Source organism: Haemaphysalis longicornis, unplaced genomic scaffold, assembly GCF_048455015.1.
Source record: "Haemaphysalis longicornis isolate Haplotype H1 unplaced genomic scaffold, Haemaphysalis longicornis Haplotype H1 scaffold_3, whole genome shotgun sequence".
NCBI lineage: Eukaryota > Metazoa > Arthropoda > Arachnida > Ixodida > Ixodidae > Haemaphysalis > Haemaphysalis longicornis.
Genome location: NW_027526335.1, coordinates 35,289,944 through 35,307,548, shown reverse-complemented (window position 1 = coordinate 35,307,548; position 17,605 = coordinate 35,289,944). Strand labels below are relative to the sequence as shown.

Below are 17,605 nucleotides of genomic sequence, written 5' to 3'. Positions count from 1 at the left end.
GGCCAATCTGGAGATCAGTCACACTCAACCGCAGCTTGAGAAGGCCACTGGGTGTAATCTCAGGGACAGATTTCCTAAACAAAAACTGAAATCGATCCTCTGCAAGGCCGGAGTCATTGGAGCATGATAGCAGTGAGATGCATCATCATGCACAGAGGAAACGAGAAAATCCTCACAAAACACCTCACCTTAGAATTCAACAGCTCCACACTCCCAGAATCCATCAGTGCAGGCTTGAATGAGTGTCTCATACAGGTGGGCGTCTGAACCGTGGGGGAGGATCATGAAGAAGTGACTATCATGGTGAAGGCATTGGCGACACCGCGAACCCCGAGCCCCCCAGCATAAGCTGTATCCAACCGTGGCAAGTTGTTTATAGGTGGAGGATGAGAAACCACAAACGGTGGCCCTCGGAGCCTTGGTCAAGCTCCGGCAGATGGGCTCCCTGTCTGTTGACCAGGCAGGGAGCTCCGGGATCAATGGTGATTTCCCAGTTTTCTGACGAATGATAATTCTCGGTGCATTTGGCACATGTCAACTTTCCTCTGCATGATTGGGTTCCATGGTCGTATCGTTGGCATTTAAAGCAGTGCCTTGGATTAGGGTAAACCGAGCGAAGGAAGTACCCCCGTCCCTTGCTTTTTTCAATATTTCTTGTTTTTTTTTCTTTATCCCCCTCCCACAATGATCGGCCCCTCAAAAGGGGCAGCACCAAAGTACTAGCTAAAGGGAAAGCAGAATATTTTCACAAGTTTCTTGTCATTCATTCTGTAGAGAACACCCCAGTTGCAAAGAAGTCTGTCGTTCTGTTGGCAAAATGCATCGTGACTGTCGTCGAAGTGGAAAGGAAAAATCAAAAGTGAGAGCCTACTGAAACAGACCATGCTGGTCGACTTGACTGTCACTGTGACACCACACCAGACCCTCAACTCCTCGCAAGGAGTCATATCAGAAAAAGATGTAGAGTTTGAGACAGAGACAGATTTTCTTGAGGCACTTCAACCTCAAAAAGTAACTGCAGTGAAACGAATCGTAATCCAGAAAGTGAATCAAGAAAGTTCGACAAAGCACCTAATTCTGATGTTTGATCGCACAACGCCCCCAGAAAAGGTCAAAGTGGGTTTTTTAGCTGCAGTGTACAACCGTATGTACCAAATCCAAGGCGCTGCTTTGAATGCCAACGATACGACCATGGAACCCAATCATGCAGAGGAAAGTTGACATGTGCCAAATGCATCGAGAATTATCATTCGTCAGAAAACTGGGAAATCACCATTGAAGTGCCCAAATTGCAGTAGACTGCACGCTGCTTATTTGCATGTGTGCGCGAAATTCAGAGCTGAAAAGGAAATAATCCATATAAAAGTAAATGCAAAGATCACCTTTGTAGAAGCACGCCAAAGGCACAACCTGCTTTCGGCTACACCTTACGCAGACGCTGCCCGGCGGGGGTTTGGGGAGCGTTTGATCAGCACAGCAACACAGTGTGGCCTTCTTGCTGACGTTTTGCTGTCCCAACCCCCAGTTGAGCAGCCACCTGCTGCCTCTACAACACCTGTAGGGGCTGTGGTGGTCCCGTGTCTTGCCTTACTGCCTTCGGCAGTCCAGAACCCTGAGGAATCACCAATTTTGGCCACTCCAGTAAGCGTGGCGACTGCGATCGCCGCCGGAAGCGCTGCTGCTCTGACCATTTCCTCTCCACCGTCCCAAGGGACACCTGAGGGCACAAAGGAGATGGGCACGGGAGGGCCCGCGGCAGCCCTCATCCTCGCCCCACTGCCTGCCTTGCCCGTGGCACTCCCGACGCCTGCGACGGTGGTGGCTGAAACAAAGGGCACCTGAAAGGGTGTGAAGTCCAGGGGGCCCGATCCGCTGGGCAACCCCCGGACATCCGATGAGGAAATGTACGTCGTACCGTTCCTACCTGCATCGCAGTGCAAGGAATGGGCTGTAGCGTCCAAACCAGAAGAAAAGCCCAAAAAACCCCTTTTCAAGAATGCATGCCCTGAAAGACAAAGCATGAACACACACACGGTAGCTCTTAATTAAATGTACATATTTGGAAGAGAAATTATCATCCAGTAGAACTGTAGAGGCCTCCTTAAAAAATCTTGATGATGTCTACAAGATATTGCATTACAATCAGCCAGGTGTGATGTGTCTCCAAGAAACACACTTAAACTCCAAACGCAAATTTCTTGAATAATTGAATGGTATTTAGTAAGGACAGGGAAGGTGGTGGTACATCTTCAGGTGGTGTGGCCATCATTGCCCGGAAATCCTTGGCGTGTCACACTATCCAATTACAGACTGTCCATGAGGCTGTTGCCCCAAACTTCAGTAGGCTAACAACATTAACAGTGTGCTCCGTTTACATGCCTCCTGATTTCCAGCTTTCAAGCTCCGATTTTGAGGGCCTCGAAGATCAGCTACCTGAAACTTTCATTCTTATAGGCGACCTCAATGCACGCACCTCTTTTAGGAGCTCTTCCCGCACGGATGACCAAGGGCGCCTTATTGAAAAATTTCTAACACCTTCGGGAGCATGCCTATTCAACAAAAACAAGCGTGCATAACACTTATTCACACCTTGACTTGGCTATTGGCTCTGCAATACTGTTTCCATCCCTTGAGTGGGATGTTGGCACTAACCCTTATGGTAGTGACCACTTCCCTATTTCACTAACATACATAGGCCCAAGCCGTTCACCTTCCCAAAATAGGTCCACTGAAACAAAAGCGAACTCGAATTCATTCACAGAGACATCTCAGCTACGGCAGACTTACATAATGCACTTATACATGTAGAGGAGGCAACCCAGCTCGTTATGGCGCACATCCTCGCTGCCGCCAAAAAGTCAATTCCCCAGGCCTCTTGTGGCTTGCTTGCGCAAGGAACCCAAGAAGGCCCTGTTGGAGTGACGACTGTAGGCATGTGCAGGAGACCCAGAACAAGGGGTGGGGTATTCTCTGTAGGTACCCCCCAACCATTAACCTTATATCATAAGCGTGTGCACTGTGAGGCAAAAAGGGAAAGCTGGCGGGCCTTCCTCACATCCATAAACTCATACACAGACACACACAAGGTATGGGTATGGACACGAACAGAGGATACACATAAGAACAAGGATAACACACTCGCACAACACTTTGAACACGTGCCTAATTCTGCACACTTCGCAAACACTTTCATGCAACACAAAACATCTGCAGGAAGGAAGCTCTTACGTGACAAGAACAAGTCAAAGTCTGCATAAAACTCTGAATTTACACTTAATGAGCTGAAGATTGCTCTTGCCCTTGTAAGCCTTCAGCTACAGGTGCAAACAACATTACATACATTATGATACCTACACGCAGACACTCTTGAGACACTCCTACACTTATAGAACCAAATATGGCTATCGGGGCACCATCCAAGGTGTTGGAGAGAGGCCATAGTTGTGGATTTTCTGAAAGAGAGGAAGGGCCCTTCTCCCGCAAGCCATAGACTTGTTGCCCTGACAAGCTGCTTCTGCAAGCTTTTCGAGAAGATAATTAACTGAAGGCTTGTGTACTTTATTGAGTACAATGATCTTCTTGAGAGCTGCCAGGCAGGCTTCAGTGCGGGGCGATTATCAACGATTAGCTGGTTGGTTTAAAATCATATATAAAAGATGCCTTTGTACACAAACATTATTGCATGGCCGTACTTTTTGATATCGCAAAGGCTTATGATATGGCATGGTGTTGGGCATTCTTGCGGACGTACAGTCCTATGGTGTAACATGTAAGATGTTGAACGCTCTGGATAGTTACTCATCCAAACAAATATTTCGTGTCAGAGTCGGGTTGGCAGTGTCAAAAGTTCACATTCAAGAATATCATATTCAGGATAATGGCGTGCCTCAAGGCAGAGTTTTGAGGTGCACCTTGTTTATTGTCAAGATGAATTCGCTTCAGCATTGCCTCCATCAATCTCCTGTTTAGTGTATGTGGATGATGTACAAATGTCTTTTAAGGGGGGACACTGCTCTTAAAACAGCTTGCTTTAATTGTTGAGTAAATTCTGTGAAACTTGTCAGTTTTGCGGCTTTTTCCCCATTGATTTCAAATGTGCCATTATTTTTTGAGTAAGTCAATTAGTTACCAAGATAATTAGAGATAATAAGTCATTTTTGGAGGAATAATAGACAAAACGATCATAAAACTGTAATTTTTTATATTTTCCAATACTATGAACCCTGGTGAGTGCAATAAGAGAATTGGTTTCTTGATGCTTCGCTTGGAACTAATGTTACAGCTCATTAATCCTTGGTAGCACCAGTGGCGAGGAACCATTTCGAATGCCAATTTCAAACACGAAAGTTTAATGAGCTGCAAGGCTCAGTAATATCCACACTCCTCTACAACGTCGCTCTTCTCAGGTTACCACCAGCTCTTGACTCTCTCACATTCACCACGCACTCTATGCCGACGACCTCACCATCTGGACTACCGGTGGATCAGTAGGCGACCTGGAAGACTCACTCCAACAAGCCACTCTCACCTATTTGACAACCTGCAGACTTACTTATGCCGGACTTACTTATGCCGCAGAAAAATCGTCTCTACTCCAAAACAGGGGCAGGCGCAGTCGACCAAAGGAAGTAGTGAGGCCGCGGCCGGAGTAGAGGCGCCGACAGCCGGGAAGACGTCATGGCCGCGTCACGGTGACGCCTTCCTTACATGGGAGGGCTAATCGTTCTGCAGGCATTTTCAATAAAGTTGCTTCGCTCGCTCGCTCTACTCGCTCTGCGCGCCCGCTCTCGTTGCAGATAACCATCTCCACTGCCTGAGCCCTCACTCACCATACACGATAAATCCATTCCCAAGGTGACTGTTCTTTGGGTACTGGGACTTCAAATTCAACGAGACGGGGCTGGCAACGCAACTCTCACCCAACTGCAAACCACCATCATGCAACTAGTCGGCCTCATTCAATAAATCACTCACCGCCGTCAGTTAAGGAATGCGACACTGTACGTCTTGTACAGGCTCTTCTAATAAGTCGCATAACATACGGCACGCTGTATCTCACACTAAAACCTGCGGAAAGCAATAAATTAAACGCCCTATACTCAGAAGTTACAAAATGGCACTTGGGCTACCTATCATCATGCCAACAATCCATTTCCAACAACTCGGGGTTCGCAACACAAGGTATTGTAACGTGTTGAAAAACGAGTAACGTGACCGATGGTAGATGAGCCTAGAAGAGCACCACCGCTTATTTCCACTACTACAGAGATATCTTGGGTGTGGCCTCCACAATCCATGTTGCCAACTCACATTTAGCAACGGCTGTTCATGGATCCCCTCAGGGAAAGAAAAGAAAGGTTACATAAAATCTTTCAAAAGCACAGGTCGTTGCCTGATTCGTTGAGGGTACCGTCGTGAGACAGTCTTGGGAGTTGGTGACAGGGCTTGGCGAGGAGCAGCTGCACTGTTGCCTGGAAGGTCTCTGTTGCCTGGCACAGCTTCATCATCCAGATCTGGTATGCCAGTTTGGCCCTCGTGTTGTTCCACCTGAACTGTGCTTGCCTCTTTGGAAAAGCTTGAGTTGCGACAAATCGACACTCCATCCCTGGACGCTAACTCCGTTCGATTCAGAAGCAGCGCACGGCAACGGTGCAGAGAAGTTTGTGGTGCTGGTGCAGTGCACAGTCATGATTCCATGGTGTCGTGCACCACACTGCTGCACCGTCAGCAGCGCACCTGCGTGTTTACAGTCGAGCGAGGTGCAGGATAGTCATCTGCTAATCATCCTCGCCTGTTGTCCTGTACAACTCGAAGTTTACGGCTATCTCGGTTGCGCCGAACGCACCAGCGGTGACACGAAGTTTGTCCTGCATATCTTAGAGCTAGACGTATATTTTCACGCTGTCGCCGCAGCTGCCAGTAGCTTCCTGCCAGCCCGCAACGCCCCAACTACAGCAACGCTCATGGCACCGACTCGCTGACTTGCTGCACCTCCTCCGTAGCAGGTGCAGCAGTTCTCTGCACTGTGGCGGCACCATGGCTGCACCATGAGCAATCGAGGGACGCGGTGCACGAATCAAGCGCTTTGGTGCACCAGTGCAGCCGTTGCAGGGAATCGCGTCTGAATTGAATGGAGATGCTGTGATTCTGGAACCATTTACGTTGGTAATTGTGTATAGATGTGGGTCATAATAAGAAGCAAACTTATTTGACCTGTCTTGTCTGCAGAGGACTTGTTGTCCAACATGCAGCTGGTTGGGGCTGGCATGTCTCCGAGCGTTGACGTACTGTTTGTTGTACACTTTTTTTTAGTGTCATTCCATCCAGCTTCAGAGTATCCTGAGTTGCGAGCACCAAGCGCAAGTGTTTGGAGAAGTTTCGTCATGGGTCTCCCAGACAGAAGGTCAAAGGAAAGTTTTCCTGTGGAACCATGGGAAATGACTGAAGCTCAACGGCCCAATCCAAATGGCTGACATGACTTGAGGGTACAGACTTTTTGAGGGTGCCTATAAATCATTCAGCCTAACCACACCTTCTCACGTCAAACAGCTTTGGCTGTTTTGTCTGGACAATGCCTAGGTGTACTCAATCTGAAAGTTGCCCTTGGTGACAACTTCATGAAAGGGTAAGGTGCACTGCCATTGCGTGAAGTTGTGGTGGGGAGCACAATCCGCGTGCCTCTTAACACCAGGCCTTCTTAGAAAACTGGCAGTTCTGTTGCAACACGAGGAAAGGGCCATAATGTTGCGCTTTTCCGGCATTTATCATGTTGGCGCCAACTGAGGGCTTGCTTGAGTGAGCTGAGCCCAAGGTCAGCTATCGTTGCTTTGGTCACCTCTTCCATGGTCATACAGTAATACCTCGTTACAAGAGACACTCAAGGGACCCGAAAAACATGTCTCTTGTAACCAAGGTCCCTTGTATGCAATGTTGCTAACATGGCGAACATAGGAAAACCAGCCAAACCGCTCTCATTCGAATGTCTCTTATAACCAAGTGTCTCTTGTAGAGAGGTTTTTCTGTAGCACAAGGCATGCTGTGGGGCACAACAAAATTCACATACTGTTCAGCGACTGACTCCATGTGCCGAAACGGTTCGGTGAAGTTTATTGCATGCCGAGAACGGCAGTCAGGTGGGCTGCTTGGACCACTGGTGTGTTGCACCCTAAACGTGTATTGTTAAATTTGAAGTGCCAAACACTCTAGATGTGCTGAAGGCAGAAAGCGGGGGTTGCTGAGAATGCTGACCAATGGCTTGTGGTTTATTGGTACACAAAATGCTGTCTCACACAGGTAGATGTGGAAATGCTCAGTTCCCCACTCTACTGCTAACATTTCGCTCTCAATTTGAGAGTAATGTGCCTCGACTGTAAAAAAAGGCACAACTCCCATATGCTATAACTCTGGTTTCACCTCTGGATGTCTGCATGAGGATGGCACCAAGGTTATGAAGAGCAGCATTAACAATGATCATGATATCTTTTCCTGGGTCGAAGTAGGCAAGCACTGTGGCCTCAGAGAGCAGTCTCTTTAGTTTGTCCAGGGTGTTTTGCTGTATGTCTGTGCAACACCAGTCTTCTCCTTTAACTGTAAGTTTCCTGAGAGGTTGAGTGAGGTGGGCCATGTTTGGTATGAACCGACCGCAGTAGGTGGCAAGACCAAGGGGACGTTGGAGGGTGGCGATGCATCCAGTATTGCAGACACCTTTGTGGGGTCTGACTGTATACTTTGCCCAAGAATACAAACCCGAAAAAGCTAAGCCCCTGTTGGGAAACTTGCACTTCTTGTCGTTCAATGTGAGGCCACTCGCCAGTGGACATTCCAATGTAGCCTTCAGCGCTTCGTCATGCTCCTTCTCAGTCTCTCCGTACACCAGGATGTCATCGCTCACATTCAGCACGTTAGGGATGTTGGCTAATACCTAACATATGGTGTCCTGGAAGACTCTAGCTGCTGTGTTGATCCCGAAGTTGAGTCGCTTGCATCAGAAGAGTCCTGCATGCATAGAGAAAGTGGTACGTGGTCACACGGGACGATGCTTCAAGTTCTAGCTCATTGTGTTCATCTTCCAGACTGAGTTTGGAGAACACAGTGGAACCAGTGAAAGCAGCGATGATGTTATCCACTGTTGGTCTGACGTGTCTCTCACACTGGATGGCTTCAATTAGCGCATTGCATGTCAACACACACTCGAATATTCTGGGGGTCGTGGGGTTTTGGCACTGCTACAATTAGAGATAGCTAGGCAGTTGGTCCTTTGGCCTTTTCAATTATATCAAGGGACGGTAACTGTTCAAGCTCTTTTTTCTGTGGCTTTCGCATGGTGAAGGGTATGTCTGTGTGCTTGTGCCACTGGTTGAACAGAGGGGCCAACATGGAGGTGCACCTGAAAGTCCTTGAGACAGCCAACACCTTGGAAGGGATCTGAGTATGCCACTCCTGGATTCAGTCTGTTTGCTACCTCATTTGGACTAGTGCCCGAGGAGATATGCTGCAGAAAAGCTGAGCAACGGTGCACAATTTCGAGACATGACATAGAGAGCTTCGTGGCTGTTGTGCGCTCCCTGCAAATCATGACAATGTCCAGATTTCCGATTAATAGTAACGGAGAACTTGCACCATAAGCAAACACTCTCGTTGACATTTTGGGCAATGTCTCCTTGCTCAAGTGACTTTTCACGCCCTTCAAACTGACCACGCACACAGTAGCACCAGTCTCAATTGTAAAACAGATGGGCTCACTGTCAATGGCGATGTCCACCCATGGAGACGTAGACGCTGCTTGAGAATTAGCGGAAGCCGTAAACACATATTCATCACTGTCAGTGCCACTGTCTCTCACGACCGCATGTATGGTTTTGGGTGCAGAACAACACACGTGAGCAAAATGCTGATTTTGTAGCAAGCAACGCACTGTTTGTGGTGGGCGGGGCAACTGGAGCGCCCTCCACTGTGAGGCCATGATTGTCCGCAGTTGTAGCACATCGCATCTGCTTGTTGATGTCGTGTGGGCTCAGGAGAGGCTTTTCCGCGGTGCTTAGACTGATGATGAGGTCGTGAGTTTTGCTCGGCGTTTACTGCATGTACAGGCGCTGCATTGTGCTTGCTCTGCTGATTGTCATGTTCCATCATGGAGAGGATGAGTTCAACTTCCTCAAACAACCTATCTAGCCTGAGGATGCCTGACAGGTCGAGGTCGTGCTGCATAGCATATCGGCGGAGGCATGTTGTTGTCGCAGAAAGTAGAATTTGATTTTTGATCTCATCGTCAGCATCAGCGAAGGCACAGTGTTTCAGGAGCTGACGGTGTCTAGCACAGAATGTGTTGAGCGATTCACTTTCCAGTTGCTTGGCTTGTTGCAAACAGCAGATTTCGAATGTAGTGTTTAACTGTCGCATGAAGTAGCTGTCAAGCTGTTGGTGTGCTGCAGAGTAAAGAGGAGTGGCGTTACCAGAGGTACCAGTGCTTGCAATGGCTGATGTAGCTGCTGTGGCAGGGGGTTCAGGTAGCGCACAGTAGATAACAGAAACTTCCTCCCCAACTTAGTGTAGTAGCAGGGCCATTTTCCGAGGGTTGTTTGTAATGCTGCAGGCCACGATAAAGCTTTCGAAATGCTTCACCCATCGCAACCATTTGGTGCCGATGTTATTGGCGTCAGTGGCACGCACGTCGAAGAAGGAAATGCTGGAAGCATGCTTTGTGCCATGCCGCAAAATTTGGTCGTTGTGTGGTAGCGGCTCCGTTCCGGTTAAAATCTTCGCTGGGCAGCTTTCGGGTTGTTCAGACGTATTCTCATTGCCATTGTAAAATGTTGAGTAGCGAGTAACACGACCGATGGTAGCTGACTGAGCCAGGAAGAACACCACCATTTACTTCCACCACTACACAGCCATCTTGGGTGTGGCTTCCCCAATCTAGGTTGCTGACCCACATTTAGCAACAGCTCTTCATGGACACTGCAGGTATGGACAGAGCATGCATCTGGCCTGCCCCCTGTTAGCTCAAAAGGGGACACACTTGTGTTAGCTCAACAGGGGACACACTTGAACGTCTTTCCAGCTCTACACATCACACAAGTACTTTCATGTGAGACAAAATATCTGCTGAAAGCAAGTCTTCACATGACAACATTAAGTCAATTGCCTCTTATTCAGTCTTCACTTCGTGAGCTGGTAGCTGCTCTAGTCACGTAAGCCTTCAGCTCCAGATGCAGGCAACATTACACATATACACCAGCGGTTCTCATCCATAAGGGTGTTGGGAACCCCTTCGGGGCTTTCAGAAGTGATGGGGGACCCCATGTGAACTATGTTGATCCATGTCATAATTTCCAATAATTTGCACTTGCAGCTAAAGTCTCCAACATACTTTTTTGGAGACTAAAGTCTCCAACATACTCCAACTAAAGTCTCCAACACCCGCCTTTTGTGTTTGACCTTTATCCTGATGCGTGCCATTTTGTAAAGCAATTTGCTCTTGCACCTAATAGTCACCCAAACACATACAAGCTGCCTTTTGTGTGTCTGGCTTATTTGCAGAGCTGGCGAGCCGTGCAAACAGGCAACGATAAATATAATGGCTTACGCTGCACTAAGTACACCAAAAATTAAACGTCATGTAGCGAAGACACCTTCTTGTGTTTCCAGCAAGGTTTACCAAAACGTAAAAATGAAGGGAGGTGGGGGTAAAACAGTTTCCGGGGGGTTTCGCGGGCCCCTGAAATGCCCTCGCCTACCCTCATTTGAGAACCACTGATGTACACAATGATACAACACCTACACACGGACACCCCTGAAACGCTCCTCCACTTAAATAAAATATAGCTGCAGGGCTCCTTTCCAGGGCTTACAGGGTGAAGGATGCATCCTCCTTATAAGTCGTCGTCCCATCGCACTGGCAAGCTGCCCGTGCGGGATTTTCGAGAAGATAATAAATAAGAGGCTCCTGTATCTTTTAGGGGTCAATGGTCCTCTCCAGAGCTGCCAGGCAGGCGTCTGGGTGGGACAGTCTACTAACGATGAACTCTTGTAGCCTTGGAATCCCACATAAGAGACTCTTCGTTCACAAACAGTGTTGTGTAACAGTATTTTTTGACCTGGGAAAAGCTTATGACACTGCTTGGTGCTATGGCATCCTCAACAACCTAAAATATTTTGGTTTGTCAGGAAACATGTTAAATACACCCGGAAGTTGTGTCTAAATAAACATTTCAAGTAAAAGTTAATTCCGCACTTTCTAGGGTTCATGTATACGTATGAGAAAATAGCGTGCCTGAAGGTGAAGTTATATGTATAAGCTCAAATTGTTTGTAACTAAGCTGAACTCGCTTGGGAAGGGGTTGCGCAATTTTTTGTTTTGTGAATACACATCACCTGTGACCATATTGTATGGTCTTACCAGTTCCTGAAGAATTAAAGGCGAGATTATTTCTGAAATTCTTAACACCGGGTGCACACTGGCTCCGAGCTGCTTCATGCACAGCATGGGCTTTTCATTGTCACGCCCACTGTGCCAATTTGCAGCCCAATTTCTCACACCGAGTTGCAGCAAGCTGTGTGGAAGCCTAAGAGTGCCACTCTGCCAAATTGCACTGGAATTACTTCAGTGGAATTACTCACTGAAGTAATTCCACTTCAGTTCACTGGAATTACTCCAAATTGCACTGGAATTACTCCCGCTTTACTGACAATCCCCACGAGTACTGGCTGGGGCTCCTTGTTTACCCCCCCCCCCTTCCCTGATGTTGCTTGCCCCTGGGAGGGCGTCGTTCTTAGCCCCTGTTGCCTCTGCTGTGTTGCAGGTGACAGTGAAGATAGAGCCCGGCACGTGCGTCAAGGTTGAGCGGCCCAGTTCCAGTGCCACCAGCCACCTTCCAGACAGCACGGCGGACGTGGTCAGCTTGACCCAGCTCAGCCCACGTGAGTGCTTGCTGTGGCAGCCCGCGAGCCGCTGAGAGTAGTAGTAGTACATAGTAGTGGTGGTGGTAGTGCCACTTCATTTAAGATTGGGTTCGGGGTAGGTGGGACGTCCTGGGCTCTGGCTGTGACGGCTCCTTGGGTTGCCTGGTCAGAGCTCCCCAGAGCTTGCTCCTAGGAACAGGAGGAGGAGAAAAGGGGCCACTGCAGCCCTGGGCCAGCCACCCTCATTACGAGAGAGACTCAAGGGGCCTGGGGTGCATGTCTCTTGCTACCAAGCATTCCAAAAGCGTCAAGGAGTAGTCAGACCACCAGCGTCTCTAACATGTCTACAGGAAATCACCTGGTATGGGAGAGAGAAGCCATAAATAGTAGTTTTGGCATTTGCAGACTGTATAGGCCACCTTTCCAACTGCTGGAGGTGAAGCACTTCACTTCATACAACTTAGATGGTAAGAGAACCACTATCAAAATCTTCCCTGTTCACTAAAAACACTGACGGAATTATGTAACCGAACTGCTTTTTTATCCGCAATGTGCTACTGGCGTGTCGGTTTGTCCCCCTACTTCCCATCACAGCTGTCTTCCTCGCTGAAGTCGCTTGCGGCTTCCTGGTTATTGTCGGCCCACAGCGCATCATCTTCCGTGCTGTCAAGGCCGTTGGATATTTCTGTCTTTTTGAATGAAGCTGCGGACGATGAGGTCAAAGGGAATCCCGCTCCATGTCTCCAGTATCTATCGGCAGAGCATGTCGATGGACAGTCTCCTTGTTTCCCCAGCTGGGGTTGGGTCGTAATTGCCCTCAGCCATCCACTCTGTGTACAGCCACTGCACATTGTCCTTGAAGGGCTTGTTGATCAAGATGTCGAGCGGCTGCAACGCGGAGGTCAGGCCACCTGAGATCACACCGGTGTCAGTGCACATCTGCTGCATTTGGCTGCAGACACACCCCTCAAGATGGCCTGTCCACGACGATACGACAACAAGCAGCGATGGCAGAAGCTGAGCCCCCAGTCACCATACATGCACTGGGTGCCACCGAGCCACGAGGTGCATATGCATCAATGCATTCTGCACCACCTTCAGTTTAAAGCCGGCCCTGCAGCTCGTGTACCGGCCCATTGTACGTTAAAGAGGACAAAATAATGTCCGAGCACAGTTGAACAAAAATGTGTACAGAAATGACAAAGTCTCAAGACAGCACACAGCAGGGAAGAAATGTGGAATGCAGAGTGCATTTGTTGCTTTGTTCGCATGCCGCTGCACTTCTATGGTGCTATATTAAAGATTTGTTTTGTGTTCGGAAGATGGCGTTCCACTAGCGCGCACTTTGTGGCATCTGTGCTCGCGTCACCGGCTAGTGTTCATAATTTTTTTGTTATAATGCTTTTTCAGTGTTTTTGCCGGTACTGTGGTGTGATACTATTCAGTTACTTTGATCGTCGACGGCTTCAGCAAAGCAATCACACTGCGATAAAAATATTGAACAGTACCTTTTCTGTTCAAGCCGCAGTTTTTATACAAGGTAGCACAAAAAGTGAATTCTCAAGAATAAAGGGAGGGGGGGGGGGTCATTACACGAGTGGGTTTATTACACGAGTAAATGCAGTAGTTAAAAATTTACTCCGGGGACTTGTAATGAGGTTTACTGTACAATGGAAAGCAGGAATATAACATAGAGCACTGAGAGGCAATTGTTTAGGATGGTTGGCAATGGCCTACTGCATGTCTTTGGTTTGGGAACATCCTGCAGATCGTAGGCTGTGGGGACAAGTTTGCTTTGCACTGCGATAAAGTGCACTGCTTGAAATCTCTTTAACACAGAAATATCGGGCTTTTAGTACATATTTTTTGCACCGCGCTGTTACAGCATACGTATGTAAAGAAGAGCATTCAACATGCGAGGACCTTCTCCAGCTGTGCTGACAGATCTCACCCCCAGTGCCCAGATCACTTGTGCATCCTTTAGCACCCTCCCCACACGATTTTTTAACCGGCCGACAAGGGTGGGTGTCTTGGCAAAGCAATGATGGCGGTGTGATACCAAGTTTCAGGGACGCGCTGTTCACGAAGAATTATTTACGGCTCGCAAGCTTCAGTATACACCCACCAGACTGCCCGGCATACAAAAAGGCAGGTTGCTACACTCAACATCTGTTTTGCCCCACAGAACTTTTGGGGTGTGTGCGTGCATGCTATAGCCCAATTCTGATCTTGTGCGCTCTTGAGATCACATATTTTTTTCCCACGGGGAACTGCTAGGTAGAACCATGAACATTTAAGCATTCATGGATGTCCGTACTAACGCCGAAAGGGCATCGGCCCCATTGGAACATGCTAGGGAGCTTGAGGCAGCATTTTCCCTTCTCATCGGGAGGAGGCGAGTGCTGAGAGTTATTGTAATAGCCTAAGCACACAGCAAGGCAAAGTCTCCAGAAGGATATGGAGTCTATGATTTTATCAACTGCTCATTTCTGATAAGAAGCCTCCTTGACCAATGAAATTAGTAGGCACACAAGACGCACATATGTGAAGAGCTTTGCATGTCTACTGCAAGAAACTCACTCACATGGTGTCGACTCTTATGTGTGTGTTTAGAGGTTTACCTTCGGAATTTAAAAAAATTGGTGTCTTTTGTGTCTGAACCAGAAAAAATTTTACCCGCAGATTTTTCTTAGCTGCAGACAAGGAAACCAAGGAAACAGCTTCTAAAATGGTCCTTGTTAGCCGGTCCAGTGGTGCCACTGGCAGAGGGGACGACCACACCGCTGGGAATGATGATGACTGGTAACGCAGACGAGTGGGGCTTCCTGCCTTGACTGCAACTGGCCCTGCCGCTTGCACTTCGTGCGAGCTGCGATTCCTCAGCGCCTTCTTCCCACAGTCCTTGTGCACTCGATGACCAGCATGAGCTTGGGTGGCATCTCATTGTTCTCTCGACTGGTCACCCAGTGGTGCTGACCAGAGCATGGCCCACAGCTCTAGTGTTCTGTCACACTCGGCAAAAGTGCGCATGGTGTGTATGCCTATCCTGATTATGTGTAAGCAGGAGGCACCGCAAATGGGCAGCCCTGGCTTTCAGTTGCGACTGCAGTTCAAGCACGGCAGCCGCATTTTTAAAATGTGCACTCATGTTTCTCATCACTGTTGAAAGCATCTAATAACTGCTGAGGGTGTGGGCCAAGGAGTGGGCACATCTGGTGCCCTGCTGTCCCGGATCTTGGGGTCCAACAGCCATTGAAGCCGGCGAGTTCAGCTCGTTTGCAATTCCTGTGAATAGAAGGGACATGCACAGGGATACCTTTGCACACTTCCACAATGGACGCCATTTTACACACACTGGGCCGTGCACTGCTGCCATATGAAGAGTGCACCAAATTGTAAGGGTCGGGGTGCCTGATTACAATTTTGTGGTACTTTTTTTTTAATCCTCGGATGTATATTCTCCTGAACTCCTGCAGTTCTTCTTTTCTTATTTTTTGTCGCATCTTTTTTCCTTTGTAGAGCTGTGTTCCTCTAAATGTGATCAGAGATTGTCGATCAATCATATGCAGACAGTAAGAAAAATGCATTAGGATGATCGATCAAGCATCAAATATAACAACACGCCTAGAGCATGTCAATGCATATTTGTACCAACCTGTTTTATTGAATTTCTCTCTCTGCCCTTTAAAAGCATTCTAAAAGATTAAAGATTTATGACCAAATAACGTTTACATTACTTATTCAACAGAATATTATCTGGTGGTTTTGCAGTTTTTGAGCCACTTATAGCGGCTCTTGAGTTGGCGTTTCCTAAAGCTTGTCAGTTATGCTCCGTTGGCTTTCATTTGACTGTTGCCTCTAAACTTTCCATATTTTAACAAAGAGACTAAAAAACTCGCAAGTGCCCATATGTACCAGATTTTGATGCACATCAAAAGGACACTGAAGTGATTTGTAAACATTGTGGGATTACTAGCGCAAATTGTAGTCTGGAGTCTCTAGGCCAAGTTTCAACCACTCTCGCAGCATTTACACGACTTTATCGAGTAGAAAAATCAATTCGGAAATTCTGTCCTCCTCTTTGCATCCTCCTTGCCGATTTCCTCTGACGTTTCAAATGGCATCAAAACAAGATGGCTTGGCTTGATTGCGCTACTGCATGGCTCGCTGACCCTTGGACAGAATCAGTCGGACCAGCGTTTGGTCGGCCGGTCGCCAGCGGGTCGTCGCAGTTCATTCACTCAGTTGAAACTAAGCCACGGCATGTTTGTGCCAGGAAGAAGTACGATAGCAGATTGCGCACGTCCGAGAAAGAATACAAACCAGCGACACAAAGTAGCGCTGGCGCCACAGGCCACCAGCACAATTTAGCTGATGTATAGCTTGAATGGAAAGCGCTTAAACTTGACTGGTAAACAAGGACGAGAAAAACTACAACACAGGACTCTTGATTGCTCTTGATGAATTTGTGTACCTCAGCTACAAATTACATGCCTTAGGCATAACGAATCACCATGTAGTGAATAGCCTGCAAGGCAGCGGCTCATGATGACAATTTAGTGATCATGCCCTTTGCAACCGGTCAGCACTGCGAGTGCTCCGACCAGATAGAAGAACAGAAAGCATCACTGCACCCGCCACATGGCCGAGTCCATCATTGCCGCTCAGTCACCAGAGTTCCTCCCAGCTGGAGGGCTGTCACTGACCTCCTTGATTGGATGGCCACCGGCAGTGCCGCATCGCAGCGGTTTCAAGCGACATGCTCAGCAGTTTCTTCTTAGACTTGTCATTACACATCTTGTACTCCAGGGCTAGTCGTAGCGCAAGTTAAGTGCTCCAAAAACAGCAGTTGGCTACCTACACTTTTGTCATGTAGCTGCCAAGCACGTGCACAGTGCAGTCTGGTGAACTGCCTGCCAGGAATAATCTCGCCCATGGCTTCTGACCGCACCGTTTGGTTGCATGGATCTAAGGAAGCCACATTTTTCACTAGCAGCACACGAGTGGTGCTCAGAAATTAAACACCCATCCTGGCCTTGCACCCTTGGCCCTCCCCATCGTCGTCCTGAGGAACTGTCTCCAGCCTTTTGCCCTGCAGAGCGCAGCACATCTAGCAAGAGGATCGAGGGCTAATCCAGTCATTGCTATGCCAGGGAAGTCGTCACGCAGGCGCGAACAATGCTGCACACACTCGAAGAGGCAACCACAGCCTCCTGATTCAACTGCCAAGGGGCCACGATGTATTATTTCAGGTGGCACGACTTTTTAATGCTTACAAGGCCAGGACGCTGACTGCAGGGTCAATAACTAAGAATTAATGTTTCAGCACAGAAGCCTCGGTTATAATGAAACGAAATGCAGAAGCGTTTGCCTTGCGTACGGCTGACGACCAGGCATCCTGCATCAATCGGTGACAGATTTCCAGCATTCCTGTGCATGTGCCTCGCCGCCGGTATGTACAGCAACTCCAGAGATCAATGAAATGTGCTTCAAGTCCATGTCCCTCCTCTGCATCGTATGGGCTGTCAACACAAGGAATAGAGGAGAGATACTTTTTTGATGATTGTAGGGTTTAAAGCGCCGACACAATGGAGGTGACGAGGCGTGCCGTAGTGGAGGGCTCCGGATTAATTTTGACCACCTGAGTATCTTTAACGTGCGCCAAAATCTCGCACACTCGGGCGTTTTCGCTTTTCGCCTCCAT

The 17,605-nt window shown here is 48.2% G+C and overlaps 1 protein-coding gene across 6 annotated transcripts in view; it reads left to right on the top strand.

Moving 5' to 3' along the window:
- LOC144174273 (uncharacterized) overlaps positions 1-17,605 on the top strand; it is a 299,423-nt gene that overhangs the window by 147,455 nt on the left and 134,363 nt on the right. For all 6 annotated transcript variants that reach the window (XM_077702880.1, XM_077702883.1, XM_077702877.1 and 3 more), the window contains one exon: positions 11,802-11,919. In XM_077702880.1, the coding sequence (XP_077559006.1) occupies positions 11,802-11,919 (118 nt within the window). The remainder of the gene's footprint in view (positions 1-11,801; positions 11,920-17,605) is intronic.